This window comes from Diceros bicornis, chromosome 7 (genome assembly GCF_020826845.1).
Source record: "Diceros bicornis minor isolate mBicDic1 chromosome 7, mDicBic1.mat.cur, whole genome shotgun sequence".
Lineage (NCBI taxonomy): Eukaryota > Metazoa > Chordata > Mammalia > Perissodactyla > Rhinocerotidae > Diceros > Diceros bicornis.
In genome coordinates, this window is record NC_080746.1 from 27,292,957 (window position 1) to 27,308,209 (window position 15,253).

The 15,253-nt window shown below is 41.2% G+C and overlaps 1 protein-coding gene across 3 annotated transcripts in view; it reads left to right on the plus strand.

Annotated features, from left to right (window-relative positions):
* EXPH5 (exophilin 5) overlaps positions 1 to 15,253 on the plus strand; it is a 69,985-nt gene that overhangs the window by 44,864 nt on the left and 9,868 nt on the right. For 2 of the 3 annotated variants that reach the window (XM_058545269.1, XM_058545271.1), the window contains 2 exons: positions 7,074 to 7,122; positions 13,976 to 14,111. In XM_058545269.1, coding sequence (XP_058401252.1) covers positions 7,074 to 7,122; positions 13,976 to 14,111 — 185 coding nt within the window. The remainder of the gene's footprint in view (positions 1 to 7,073; positions 7,123 to 13,975; positions 14,112 to 15,253) is intronic. The other variant, XM_058545270.1, reaches the window with a different exon arrangement.

The window sequence follows — 15,253 nt, forward strand, 5'->3', positions numbered from 1 at the left end:
ATATGTCCTTTTTGTTTTGAAATATAAATGTGACCTAAAAATTTGGATATAAATCCTACATGTGTATGTGGGGGGGGAGGGGGACGTGTTTTTAAGGAAGAGTTGTACTATGGTAGGAATATAAATGGTGTGTCATACATTCCAAGGGGCTCTTTGCTCTTAAGTAGAACCTAACTTTCTTTGGCAGTTCTGCTCTTTTGAAATACAAAATCAAGCTTTAAAATACAGACTCTGATTCCAGAGCTCCTCCTTGCCCGTGAGTGCACTGGGAGGAACTGATGAAGGGCCCCAGGGAAGCACAGTCATCCTGTGTCAGGCAGCAGTCAGGTTTCCACTTGCTGAAGCCATCAAGGCTTGACTTGGTCATACTCGGTGCTCCGGAGAACAAGTCAGCAAAGCAGTTTAGAGGATGTTTTGCAAATCACAAAAGAGAACCAATCCCTCAAAGCAAAAGACAGCCTTCTGTTCAGCCCTAAAAGACTTGAGTATCAGAAAATTTATTTTCCTCTTTTAAGCTGTGGTTTAACTGAGAAATGACACTGGATGATGGGTAACTCTCCCAGGAGAAAATGAAGATATACTTGTTCACTTTAGAAAGGCCAGCCAATAAAAGTATATGGTATGTTGAAGCTTTGATTTCCTATTATCATTGGATAAAAAACCATGGGAATATAGTGACTTCATGAATTAATAAAAAGGCAAAAAGATTTATCATTTCTGCTTCTCCTCCCAAATTTATGTGCTTCCCAAATTATCCCATTATTATTTTAATCCTATTTGTAAATGATTGAACTATACCCTCTGTGACTCCCCCTCAACTCCAGGAAAAAAGAAAAATATTTTCCGTTCAAGTTTTAATTTATTTATTGCTAGCCAATAAATTCAAGAAAAGTGTATATACGTTGCATGTAGCTTTCCCTCACATTTTCCTGTAAGTCCTGTTTCCTCGTGTCTTGTTATGGGGCATCTAGTGCCTGTGACATATAGTGCTCAGCCCCCACCACAAAATTTCAGAAACTCCATCGTCTCACAAATTCCTTCCATATAGTTCAGCAAGTAGCCGATAGTGTATGTCATGAGCTTATAAGTGCAGTCTTCCTGGCTGACAAACAGCATCTACAATTGTTCCTTTTTTATTCCAGACCCCAGGTTATTCCAGGATGCCCTCTCCACTATGAATAAGTGATGTGCATGCCACTCTCTGTTTCATGCTCCAACATACTCCACAGTGAAGTTACCCCTTTAAGGGGACCTCTTACCCCCTTGTTCACACACATTCTCAAAGCTATGCAGCCATGTGCCACCAGTTCATTATGGCGACTTAGAGCTATCAAGTTTTCTCCCCTACTTTTCCCTTTATTTTAGTCCCAAGGACTAGAGAAAAGTGAACGTACAAGGGAACTAGCTCAAAAGGCTCATGATTAACATGGACAGTTAAATTTAAGATTGCTTCTTTTCTATGAGGACCATCACACTGCTTAGCATACAGTGAGCACTCACCACATAGTTGTGATTAGAGAGTGACAGCTGCTATCCTGGAGTGAGGGTATGCAGGCCCACTACCCAGTTCCTTTGGGATGATTCTTTTTCTCTTGAGATGCAAAGAGCTTTGCTTGGGCCACCTTAGCTTAGGTGCTCTTCAGACATGCCCAAATCTGCCTGATCCATCATAGGGTGTACATAGCTCAGGCAAGCCAGCTGCAAACTCAGTTTATGTAAGCAAAAGGTTCAAATACTATTATGGAAAATTAAAAAGGCAGATTATGTTTTTTTCTGGGATTCTGGTTGTTATCTCTCTCTCTCCCCACCCACCTCTCTCTACAAATGTCCTACTGTGCTCTCTTTCCCATTCCTAGTTGAATGCCTAGGCTTGAGTTGGAAGATGCAGAAATCTAAGACACTGAGATATAAGGAGAAGTCAGAGTAAACAACATCCTTCTTTGGAAATGCTCCTTCAGTGATCTTGGGTGTGGTGTCCACAGATATACAGTAGGGTTGTGGTGACAGAAGGGAGAAGCAAGACAGGGGAGTAGTTCCCAGTTGATCTCGTTGGTCATTGTTAGACTCTCATCAGCAATTTAAAAATAATCAAGCCCCAGAGGTTCTGATTCAGAAGGTCTGAAGTAGGGCAAAGGAAGTGTTATTTCTTTACTTATTTTTAATTCTCCAAGATTTTTGGATGCTCATTCAGGTTTGAGCGCCACTGCGGCTTAGTTTCCTACTATTCCCATTAGGGTAAGGGCTGTCAGAATTCCTGGCATGGGTGCTAGTAGCTGAGGTGATAGCCTCCCTTTTGTTTATTTATCAAGCTTTTTCTCAAAGTCCCACTAGGGATCAGATACTGTGTTTGGTGCTGGAGATAAAACCATGAAAACAAATCAAAGTCCCCGCCTGGAGGACTTTATAATCTAGTAGGGAATACTAGATTACTGCATATGGTTGGGCAGGAGATGCACCACGAACTCTAGGAAGGGCCAATCACATCACAATCATCACGGATTCATATATGTATTATGGCAACTTTCCAGCAAATGACAGTAAGGATCTTGACGAAGGACGGAATTCACACAGGGGTACCATCTGGCCTGGGTGCAACCTAGGTGACAGCTGAGTACACTGAGGATTATGGTCCAGTATGGTGAGTGCTATGGTGGATGCATGGTATTCCTGCCCTGAGAACATACAAGAGAAGCACTTATCTCAGACTGGAGGATCCAGAAGGCCTCCTGAAAGAAGAGAGCCAATTTCTGAAGGATATATAGGCTAGGCAATTAAGAGTCAGGAGGCTGCACCAGGCAGAAAGAATGACACAGCAAAGGTGCAGAGACTGGAGAAAGCAGGAACTCATCTAGTCACTGAGGTTTAGTGACCCAGTATAAGGTGAGACTGATAAGAGATGGGGTGGGAGAGGTGACAGAGGCCAGAACACAGAGACATTATACATGAATGTTAAGGAGCTTGGACTTGATCCTGTAGACATTGGGGAGCCATTAATCACTTATTTGAATAATATCATTCTTTTCCTTATTTTATATATATATAAAATATGTATTTCCTTATTATGTATGTATAATATACATAACAGATGAAATCATCCACAACCCACTGACCTGGACAAACACTAATATTTTGGTGTATTTCATGCGTGTGTGCATGTGCATATATTTTTTCCATTGATAAGGGAAAAACAGAGAAGTGACATAATCAGATTTTCATTTTAGAAAAATAACTTTAGCTGAGTGGTTCTCAACCAGGGGCAGTTTTGCTTCCCAAAAGACATTTGGCGACGTCTGAAGATGTTTCTGGTTTTCACAACTGAAGGGGGGAGCTATTGGCATCTAGTGGGTAGAGGCACACGACAGAGCACCAAAGTAAAATGGCAGTGGTGCCAAGGCTAAGAAACTGCTCTAGCCGTAGCACGAAGAACAGATTTCAGGGAGCAAAACTGAAGTCAGAGAGACCAGGTAAGACACTGTCAAGATGGTGGTGGCCTAAACTAAAGTGGAGGCAATGAGGAGGGCAAAAGCAGACAGACTGTGCACAGTTTCTTATGTAGAATCATGAGAACCTAGTAATTGCCTGTGTGGGTGAGGGAGAAGGAGGAGCGGAGGTGAACTCTCTGACTTTGAAAACTAGGTGGATGATGGTGAAGAATACAGGAGGAGGAGCAGATGTGATGAGGATAAAAACGAACACATTTAATCATTTACTCAACAAATACTGCTCAAGGAATGCCGTGTGCGGCACTATGGAACAAAACATGCAGTCCTTGGCTTCACAGGCTTTAGTCTTGCAAGGACAACAAAAAGGAAACAGAGAAACCTAGAATAGTGCTAAGATGGGGACGTTCTGCATGCTACGGGAGCACGGATGAGTGGTATGTATTTTAGACTAAGTCTAGAGTCCAGACAGGTCTTCTAGAGAAAATGATGTCTCTGATGACTCTTCAAGGATGAGGTCGTTATCCAGGCAAACACATGGTAAAAAAAATGTTTCAGGCAAAGGAACAGTACATACATAGGCTGAGAGGTGTGGCAAATTCCCTACAGCAGAAGGGACGTAGGAAGGGGAGAGATGAGGCTGGAAAGTGTGCAGGGACTCAATCACATAGGGCCATGTGAATGCAGAGAAGAATTTGAACTTTCATCTGAGAGCAAATGGGAATCGTTAAAATGTTAATCAGAGAAGTGGCATAATTCAATTTATACCACTCACTCACTCACAGTGTAGAGAATGGATTGGACTGGGACAAAACCTGCAGACAGGAGGACAGTTAAGGGACTATTGCATTAATAAAGGCGAGAGATGGTAAACGTCTCAACTAGGGTAAAGGCAGGGAGAGGAAGGGATACGGATGGTTTTGAGAGGGATTTCTGAGTTAGAATCAAAAGGATCTGTTGATTGATTGGATAGGGGAAGGAGTGGGCATGGAAGGAGAACATGGAGTCCATGTTGGACACGGAGGGTCTGAATTGCCTGTGGTCATTCAGGTGGAGCTCTTCAGTGGCCAGTGATTAGAGCATGCTCCACCAGCATTTGGGGGAAATCACCCAGAGTTCTGGTTAGAAAAGAATATTTTCAAAAAAGAATATTCTTGAGCCACACTCTAATCTACTGAAGGAGAATTTCTGAATGGCATCTGCAAAGGTATGGAGACAAGAGAGAATATTTTATGGAAGTGGAACAAATTTGTTAAGTCTAGACTACAGGTACCTGTAGAGGATTGGAGTGTGGGAAGATAAGGATTAAAGGGTGAGGGATTGTCTGGGGCACTCACCAGGTAAAAGAAGAGCCTCGTGTCATGTTAAAATTTTGGATAATACCTTGTAAGATTTTAAGCTGGGGATTGATGAGATCAAATTTGCATTTTAGATGATCTCTCTATTGGTGGTATGAAGGGTGGAGAGGAATCCAGGAGAAAAATTGTGAAAGTTTAATATAAGGCAGAATGAGTAAAGTTGGAGAAGTGAGGATATATGTGAGAATCTTTGAGGCGTGGCATCAGTAGCACTTGTGAGGGAATTCAGAAGGTGCGGTAACTTTGTATCCCTTGATAGCACCAAGTCCAAAGGACTTTTACCACCATAGCTTTCATAATATCACTGTTGCTTTCATTCACTCTACAAGTGGAAGCCATTCAGGTCAAAAACAGAAATTAACTTTTAGGAGGTCCTGGGAGTAGGTGCAGAGACTCTGGGCCTCTGAGCCACCTGAGTCCTATACCTGCTACCTGATCCACAGCGGCACACAGGGCCTTGCACACCCGCTCACAGCACACCCTCGCACTCGGTGGTGCTCAGTCCCAGTTGTGCTGCAGACATCCTCTAAAGTCAGATCTTCCACCCACCTGCCACTCTCAGAAACTGATTCCTGCCCCTGCTGCCCTCACTCCAAATCAGACGGGGGCCTGGGGAGCTGGGGAGAGTGTAAAGCTGTGTGGGTGCACCATGAAGGCTGCAGCCCCCCGGGGTCTGGAAGGAATCTTCACCATCTGGCATGTTCTCTTGGCTCCTGGCAAACTGAATTACTTGCCAGTTCCCAATCTCCGTTGTCTTTCCCACCTCCGGGCTTTGTTCATGCTGTTCTTTGCCTCTCATAGCAGTTCAACTGCCATCTGCTCCCTGTCACCTTCCCTATTCCTCCCCAGAAAGTGCTCATTGGCTCCTTTGCATTTTCAGCGCATTTTGCTTACACTCTATTATCCTTATCACATCTTGGCTTGTATTTTGGCTCCTTATGTATCTAATCTTTCCTATTCTAAAAGCTCTCCGAGGACAGGGTCCCTATCTCAGTCATATTTGTTTCCTGCAAAGCATGTGGAAGGCATGCGGGCCCGATAAAGCTGTGGGGGAAAAAAAGAATAAAAATAAAAGCAGCATTTAACTTCTAGATATTATTAGTATAAAGCTGGTATTTCAAACTAAGATGAAAAAAAATCCATGATATTAATTTCAATTTCTGTTTAAAATCTGAGCTTGAATTTTATGGATATCTTTAAGATATAAAATTGGCTTCCCAGGTTCTATGCTCAACTTTCGTGAACCATGAAGCCACTAAGAGTTTGAATGAAGGAAAACTGCATTTTGCCACTTTTGGCTGATCTGACCCAAAGTCCCAGTTCATTTAATTCTTGATTCCCTTTGCTGTTCTCTCAGTGATTTCATGCAGAGCAATGAGTCTTTATGGTCTATTAAATTTTGAGCTGTAATTCAGGCAAAGCACCCCTTGGCATAGGATTATAGATTCAAAAGATCAAAATCTATCTCAATTTTGCACCTATGTCTCGTAAATTTTTTGCCTTCTACTGAATTTGAGGGAAGCAACATAAATAGTAAACGCATAATTGTCCACCAAGATGAGTTCATAATAAGTAAGACATCTTTATAAAAATAAACACCCAGAAGCCATCTTTATAGGGTTTGCTTTTTTCAAAATTCCCTTATGAGTTGTTGAATGTGATCTTGACCTAATCTCTCTTTAAAATAAAAATGTACGGAAACAGAAAGTCTGTTCCCCATTTGCAAAAAGAGTCAGTGTGCCATACTGGTTAAGAAGGAATGCTCTGGATTCCGTGGACCTGTGGCCGGCTCTGAGCTCAGCCACTAACTGTGTACCTTGGGCAGTGTCTTCTAACTGCTCTGGACCTCCATCTCTTGGTCTGTAAACTGGGAGTAGTCACAGCATCCACTTCACAGGAGTGACGTGTGTAAATAAGGTAACATGCGCATAGAGCGTGAGAACACTGCCTGACATGTTGACACACAGCCAACACTCAACAAATGTCGCTATTTTTCTTATGTCTTTATGCTGTGTTCAAATACAAATCCACTATTATGTAATTTTTTCTTGGCTACCTGGGTGACGAAGATGTAAAACATTGGTCCTAAGCAACCACAGGAAAACGTTTCTGAAATTTTCTTCAACAATACACTAACCAAGAATTGTCTTCCTACGGAACATTAGAAGTATATCTTCTCAAGATATCAAGATATAAGGACAAATGTGCTGTTGATTTTCCTCCTGGTGAAAGTTAGGCACCTCTTCAAAGAAATTATTTCAAATTGTTTCCACAGATGTGACAGCCACGCAGGACCTCCTGTGTCTGTGAGGGGAACAGCTTCGGTAAGTAACCAGGGAACTAAAGGTTGTGCTAAGGAATTCAGAATTTACTTAATCCCTGGTTGGCTACCTATTTAAATAGGATTCTCCTTGGCTCCATTTTAAATTTACTTTAGAAGTTTAGATTTCTCCTAGAGACTTCAAAGTTTCCCAGTCATGGTTGGTTTCCAGTTGGATCTGGTACTAAAATACACAAACAGCAGGCTCTTCCAGGAAAGAGTGAGGCCGTCCTGTGTCCACTCACACCATCAGTGGCATCTCTGATCTTCTACCATGTGTCACTCCTGTATAGCCCTAAAGCACTGGGCGGAGGAAGAGGCATCCACTGCCACTTTTGCAAACCAGCGAGGGTCTGGGCTGGACCCTTTCTAGATAAGATCATCATTTGTATTCAAAGAGGAAGCCCTTGACAGGTGAGATGCATTTGGCCTGAAGAGGTTCACAGGAGGGGACTGACTCAACATGACCCTCTACCAAGGGCTTAACTTTAAACTTATCTCTGTGTGAACATGCTTACAAGATTGAGAAGTTGTAAGTTTTCTGTTTCTTGCTTTTTCGTGGTCATAACTTTTGATCTACACGTGCCTGGGTCTTTTTGTGTAACTCATGTAGCTTGGAGATGAAAGAAAGAGAGTTTGGGAGGGGACCTAAGAGTGCAGAAGGAGAGTAGCAGCATTTTTCAACTTAGTGTGGCCTTAGTAGTCCCTACTTTTCTCTCTCTCTTCTTTTACAAAAAGCATGGGGTAGAATTCTGGTGAGGAGTGCATATAAACAGAGGTTCCTCACTTCAAAAATGAAAGTAAGCCTCCTTTCTTCTTCAGAGTAATGCTACTTCTTTCTGGATAACACTGCAGCCTATTTCTTTCCTTTATTTGCTTGAGCCCCAACCATAACACCAGCACCAACTGCTACACTCGAATGGAGAATTTGTTGTCGTGTAGTCACTTGGCAGAGATCGTTGCTTTTAATTCCCAGAGGAAATCTATAAAGTAGGTACTATTATTATCCCATTTTAAAGACGAAGAAACTGAGATTTAGAAAATTTTCAAAGATTGTGCTCAAAGTCACTTTGGTAAATGGTAGAGTCAGGATTAGAACACGTGGGTCTCTGCAATCCGCAGCCAGAAAGTCAATCGTGCCTGCAGCTCCGAAGCCCTGTTTTCTTATAAGCCCCAGTTGCTCGCTACCTACAGAGTCTCCTTTACTTGAGTGGTGGACTGAAGTAGCACACATCCAGCTTTGCTCTCTGAGGACAGAGCCCTGCTCCAGGACGCTTCTGTACTCTCGCTTTTCCTCAGAGAAGTGCTCAGAGCTAACCATCCTCTACTGTTTGAGAGCCAGGGAGTCTGAAGCAGATGAAGAATATAAAAAGAAACGCGAATGCCTAAAAGTTATAAAACTAGAGCTAATTTGGAGTTCTTGGGATTTGAAAATCCAGTCTGAGGATTAGTAGAGATCTTTCTCTGGCTCTCTTGATTGCTGCTTGCATATAACCATTTCAGTGCTCAGAGCATGTCAATCTAAAAGTTGGACTTTATAAAAAGTCGGAGAGAGAAAATAATGAAATGACTCTCTGAAAAAAAAAGGTTTAGTATAACATGTAGATTTCCATTATTTATTCGTGGAAGACCTATCCTCTTAGCCTGAAGAGAGCTGGAAGTTGGCCCTTGATGCTACAGGGATTCTTGCCAAGATTTTCATAAACTTCCCATCACTTGGTTGGCAGCCTGGCAGGAATGGTACAAAGGGGATTATGGCATTTTATAGGAGATTGTACTACATTATTAGGTGACCTTCCACTCAAGAGAGAAGAAAGCTGCTATTTAAACATTTGCATTGGCTTAAAAGAAGCAAAGGATTTCAGTAAAGAGAATTTTTAGAGCTAGAGAGAAATTTAAGATCATGTAGCTCAGAGTTTCTCTCAAGCTCAGCACTATTGACATTTTGGGCTAAATATTGCTCCATTGTGGGGGCCGTTCTGTGTATTGTAGAATGTTTAACAGCATCTCTGGCTTCTACCTACTAGATGCCAGTAGTTCTCCTCCACTCAACTGTGACATTCAAAAATATCTCCAGAAACTCCCAAATGTTCCTTGAGAAGCAAATTGTCCCATTTGAGAACCGTCTCCTTATAGGTGACGAATCCAAGGTCAAAGTAGTACCATCTTTGAGATAAAACATATGGCCTTGGCCACTTGATCACTCCTCATCTCTGAACAAATTCTGGCTGGGCCTACTGTTAGTCAATATGCCAGCTCTATACCCCTAGAAATGCACCTGCATGTACTTTCCACACTGGATCGATGTGAGGTCCCTGCGGCTGGAACTGTGTCTCCTCACCTGTGTATCCCTACTGCCTGGCACAGCCTGAGCACTCAGAAATTGAAAGAAGAAAGGAACGAATGGTTTTAAGCCACAAGGTGCATCGGTGAATTTGCCTTGTGCAGGAAAGCAGACACAGATAAAATTCAGGAACACCTTGAAAAATTAATTTGTTGACTTTACCAAGGTTGTGATAACATCAGTGAGCTTAGGCTTCAGCCTTGACAGCTGTTCTGCAGGTCTGGCTGCCCTGGGAAGTTCTCACGTATTCTCAGGTTACTCTGTGACAGAAGGTTTGTTTGTTTCATCGTGTCAAACTTGCAGATACTATCAGTAGAGCGAATTCGGCTTGGGTAAAAGGCTGCATTTTGCTCAGGCTTTGTTATGCACCATGTTTGAGAATGTAACTGAGATCCTAAAAGCCAGCAGTTTGAGACTCTGGCCTCTAAGCCTGTGGGACACTTTTCTAGCTCATTAGGCTGCAGGCACCAGCAGGAGTCCTCCAGGAAATCCTCTGTAACCGCACAAGAATAGTAATGGCTAACAGTGAGGACTTACTAAGTGCTAGGCACCCTTCTAAAGTGTTTTATAACTATTAGTTCATTTAATCCTCACAGCAACCCTATGAGGTAGGGGGTGTTGTTATTGCTGCTGCTGTTATTATTATTGTGTTTGTTTTACCAAGAAAGAAACTAAGATACAGCTAGTTTAAGTAACTTGCCCAAAGCTATACAGCTATTAAGGAGCAGAACCAGGATTTGGACCTGTGCAGAACTCATGTGCTTAATCATTATACTTTCCTGCCTCAGACATGCTTTTCTAAGTCCTAATATTGTAAACATTCAGTGTCTCAATGTCTGTAATAATCTTTACTAGAAATCTTATATGTGTAATTTTCTTCCTTGGTATGTCATAAATCAATCCATAACTGTGTGCATGGAGGGCATGGAATGTTTAAAGCGAGGTTCCTGTCTTCAGAGAGTTTACTATCTAATTGAAGATATATACATTAGTAAAATACTAGTAAAAAGCAACATAGTGGAAAGAACAGGGTTAGGGATCACATCATATGAGTGTGAGTAGCCAAGGCCACCATGTTTTATTCATGTGACTTGAGTAAGGCGTATACCTGAGACTCAGTTTTTTCATCTGCAAAATGAGAATGATAATCCCTACTTAATTCACAAATTTGTTCTAAGGATCAAATGAGAGAGGATATTTTAAAAGTATATTGAAAACTAATAAATGAATTAATTTTGTTCAAATATAAGAGAGTTGGTACCAAATGAGTGTACGGAAATGCATTAGAGAAGCTCAGAAGTGGGAAATATTATTGTGGGAAGAGCAGTCTTGGAATTCAATTCAGTAAATATTAGTCCCTCTCTTATGCATTGATGCCATGCTAGGTGCTCAGGATGCAAAGGAGAATACACTGCTTTCTTAGTTATTTTAGAGGTTGGTCCACTTCCAGGGTCCTGATTCATTTGTCTTTGAATCCCTGGTTTCCTAGATCAGAGTAGGGACTGAAATATGTGGTAGGGAGGAAGAGGTAGAGTAAAAGTGGAGAGAATGCAAACAACTTTGATATGACATAATAGTTGCAATACCAGAGGTGCATAAAAATACCATGGTAATTAATTCTTCTGGAGACAGTTGGAGAAGAGCTCACAGAGACAGTGATATATGAACTGGACTCGGAAGGATGAGTTGATATTCTCCAGAAGGAGAGGAGAAAGAGCAGAGATCAGGAGCAGAGACATGGAGGCCCAGGAGGAAGAGCACAACAGTTTAGAGAACTGTGTGTAAGGAGCTTGGAGCACGGAGTGGAGAGAGTTGGGGAGGAAAGGCTTAAATCAAAAGTTGGAAAAGGATTTTGACACGATTTTGCTGTGTGGAGGTGTTTGAACTTCATCCTCCAGGCCAAGAATGGGAAATAGGCTTCATCTTTGTGGCAACTTCATGGCACAGAACATTATTTTGAGGGAGATTCTGAGTCCAAGACTGAGCCCTGACAGAGGATCCCTGTGTGCTCTGGGCCCCAGAGAGATTTGCTACTCTTCTAGGTAACAGGAAACTTCAGATGCTTCCCGGCACCTCTAAGACCTGTGCTTGGCCTCAGAAGATGCCTACCTCTAGTATAAAGTGCATTCATAAACCCATAAAAAAGCAGAGAGAAATGATTCAGCATGGGCCGTGGAATCCAACAGACTGGGAATGAATCCTTCCCTCCACCAGTGTGACTTTGAGCAAGTGATCTGACCTCTTGAAAATGCAGTTTGCTGAAAGTGAGAATAATAATAGTACCAAGCTCATAGAGTTGTTAAAATAATGAAGTAAAATAACACATATAAAGCCCTCAGCCCATTGCCTACAATAATCAGTTTGTAGTTGCTGCTGCTGCTGCTGCTAATAATGATAATAATATCTCACATATAGCTTAAATAAAATTTAGGGATCTATAGAGCAGTGGTAGTGTTCAATCTTCTCTGTGTTGGTTATCTACCATTGAGTAGCAGTTACTTTTTTTTTTTAACAGTTTTATTACTGGGAAAAAGTCCTTGCTGAGTTAAAGTAGAGTGTAAATGAACTCTCCATATTATCTCTTAGCCATAGAATTTACATCTCTATGTATTGGAAGCATCCTGAATGTTTTGGGTGAGTAGGGTTGGTCTTCAAGCAGAGGATCTGGGCAGAAATATAACCAAAGGAAGTTATGTTCAGGGTCTCTAGGTGGTAGTAATCCTTCCCAGCCTAAAGAGGTTCATGTCTTCATCTGAGCTCTCAGTTCATGTACTTTTCATTTCAGTATAAATTTTCATTATAAAGGGATGTAATCCAGGAGGCCAAAAGGAATGTACTCTGGCCTACACAGAGGAAATTTTAAGTTTGTTTGGGAGTTAAAATGGTTGAGAGGCCATGATGCTTGCTGTTCTCTTATCAGATGTAGCTACTCTGCACCAACTACCAGAACGGCAGATTTGGGAAGAATAGACTTATAAGATACATGACTAATTGTTATTAGCACAGATAAAGACTTGGAGAGACAGTAGGTAGGGCACAAAAAAGAATACCTTGATGTACTTTAGAGAGAAAAGAACTTAGCTATAACTGATCTGATTTCTCAAATGATTAGTTTCTGGTTTTATTACCTCCAATCAGTATCTCACTGTAGTTACGTTTTGCTTCTAATATTTGTTTACTTCTGAATTTTATGTTAGTGTATGTTAAATTATATCCAATGACCAATAAATTATCATTGTATTGTTTCTTTCTTATTAATAAATCTCCTTTGTGTGTATTCAACTATGGCTTGCCCATAAAACTGAAAACCACAAGTCAGTGAAAGTTGGGCAGGGCTTCTGTAAGAAATAACTGACCTAGATTTTGAGAAAGAAAACAGGCAGGAGTGAAAACATTAAATTGTTAGGAATGTAGGGATTAAGAGAGCCTGGGCTTTAGAATTGGACAGACCTCTGATGGAGAAGTAAAGAAGCTGGAGCTTTGAAAAGAGTAGACATTTGGTTTTAGGCATTCAAGGTGAGGTGAAATGTAATGGTGAACATCAAATGGAAAGGGAAATTTGGGGAAGAGAGGGATTCAGGGAAAGACTGGGTAGCAGAGCGAGTTGAAAATAAAGAGACTGCAACGGGAAGTGTCTGCTGGTCTTGTTCAGGCATGGGTGCAGGATGAGTAAAAGTGGAGTCATGGGTGACAGAGCCAGTTTGACAGAGGAAATGCAAATGAAGTTTTGACAAAAGAAAGTGAAGGTGTGGGAGTAGATAATTCCTCCAAGGTTATGAAGACAAATTAAAACTTGAAAGTAGAGCAGTGATGGATTTGATGAAATCAAATCAAGATAAACATTTGCTGGTAAACAAAGGAAAACAACTTTAGCTCTACATTATTCTCCTAACTCCTGTAAAACTAGCAATGGTTTAAGAAAAAACAGATTTATAAGGTCATACTTTTAGCACCTTTGTTTCAGAACTACTAATCAGCTCCTTATGTCTGTCTGGGAGGTTCTACCATTCTACACGAACTCTGTGAATAGAAACACTTTTTTTTTCCCCTAAATCCATCAAGTTCACAAATCTTAAGGTCTACTACAAGCTTCAGCTAACTGGCTCTTGATAGAATAGGTACAGTGTTAAGAAATCTAAAATTCTAGCCATTGGGGCCATGGAGACAACACTCCCAACTAAGGAAATGTCAATTTCTTTGCTGTTTTCTAGGAACCTCCCTAAGATTTGTATAGTGCTGTGTAAGTTTGTAGGAATCTTTGGCAGAGAGAGACTAAATATCTTGCCTGAAGGCTCATACTCAAAAGAATTAATGTAGGTATGGAGAAGTTTGTGATCACTTGCAAATGGCAAAAATGATCAAATATTATAAGTTAAGAAATAAGTGTTTGGAAAATTGATATGCAGTCCTTAGACTAGGACTTTTAGGCTTGGGGACATCTTAGTGGGAATATGTGAGTATTCTTGCGGGAGAAGGCCCAGAAATAATATTGCATTTTCTATTTTAAAATTAGCAGGCAAAAATATACAATTCACCTCTGGAAAATCAACCAGTTGACAGTGCATTTGTCCCCAAGCCAGCAAGCATGAGGGAGGGAAGTGGCATGTCTCCGTGGGATGCTTCACTGCTGGAGAATGAGTTTTTCCAAGGTAAGTCTATGCATTAAATTGCCTTTGGAACTCCCAGTACTAAAGCAAATAATAATTACAGTTTGTATTATAATGCTCAAAACATATCAAACCCTGTACTTTATTTTTGAAGTGTCTCATTTCCCTTATCTGAAGAGGATGCTGTTATATGCTATTAACACAAATATTAAAGCATATTATATTTAGATATAATCTAAGCAAATATTCTCAGACCAAGACTGACATATCTATGGAATGGTAATAAAGTTTAATATTTAACCTCAGGTAAAAAGGAAATACATCCTTAGGAAATATATCTATAAAGTTGACTGTTCTTAAGAGAATTTTATTGCTCCCGATTAGGACCTAAATGCACTGTGACGAAATCTAATTGTTGTCAAACAATTAACCTTGTACAATAGATAACAATAAAGACTGAAAGAGATTCCAAAAGTACTACATGCACATGGATCTTATTATTACATAAGCATAATTCACCTTTACATAAATTATTCTGTATCCAAATAAGCTTGCCCATTTGAAAAGTGAACTCTGACGTTATTCACTAGCTTCGCCTTGAGGAACTAACTTCAATTTGCAAAGGCAGTGACATTACCTGGGCCCTATAGTTGGGACAGGTGGGGTGGTCAGTGAGAGCCATCCAGCTGCTCGGTCAGCCTAGGGACTCCCTTCAGGAAGATGGTTCTTGGCAGAGAACTTGCGTCAGAGAAAAGAGACCCAGTGGAAAATCTCTGTTCCAATACAAAGGTTTTGCTAGTAGAAGAGAGCTACTGTTTATGAGATGAAAAAAGTGACTTGGGGGCCGCCCCGAGGCTTAGCAGTTAAGTGCGCGCGCCCCCCTACTGGTGGCCTGGAGTTGGATCCCGGGTGCGCACCGCCGCATTGCTTCTCCGGCCATGCTGAGGCCGCGTCCCACATACAGCAACTAGAAGGATGTGCAGCTATGACACACAACTATCTACTGGGGCTTTGGGGGAAAAAAAATAGGAGGATTGGCAATGGATGTTAGCTCAGAGCCGGTCTTCCTCAGCAAAAAAAGAGGAGGATTAGCATGGATGTTAGCCCAGGGCTGATCTTCCTCACAAAAAAAAAAAAAAAAGTGACTTGACCTCTTGGAAAATAAAGAGGAGGAGCAGAATAGG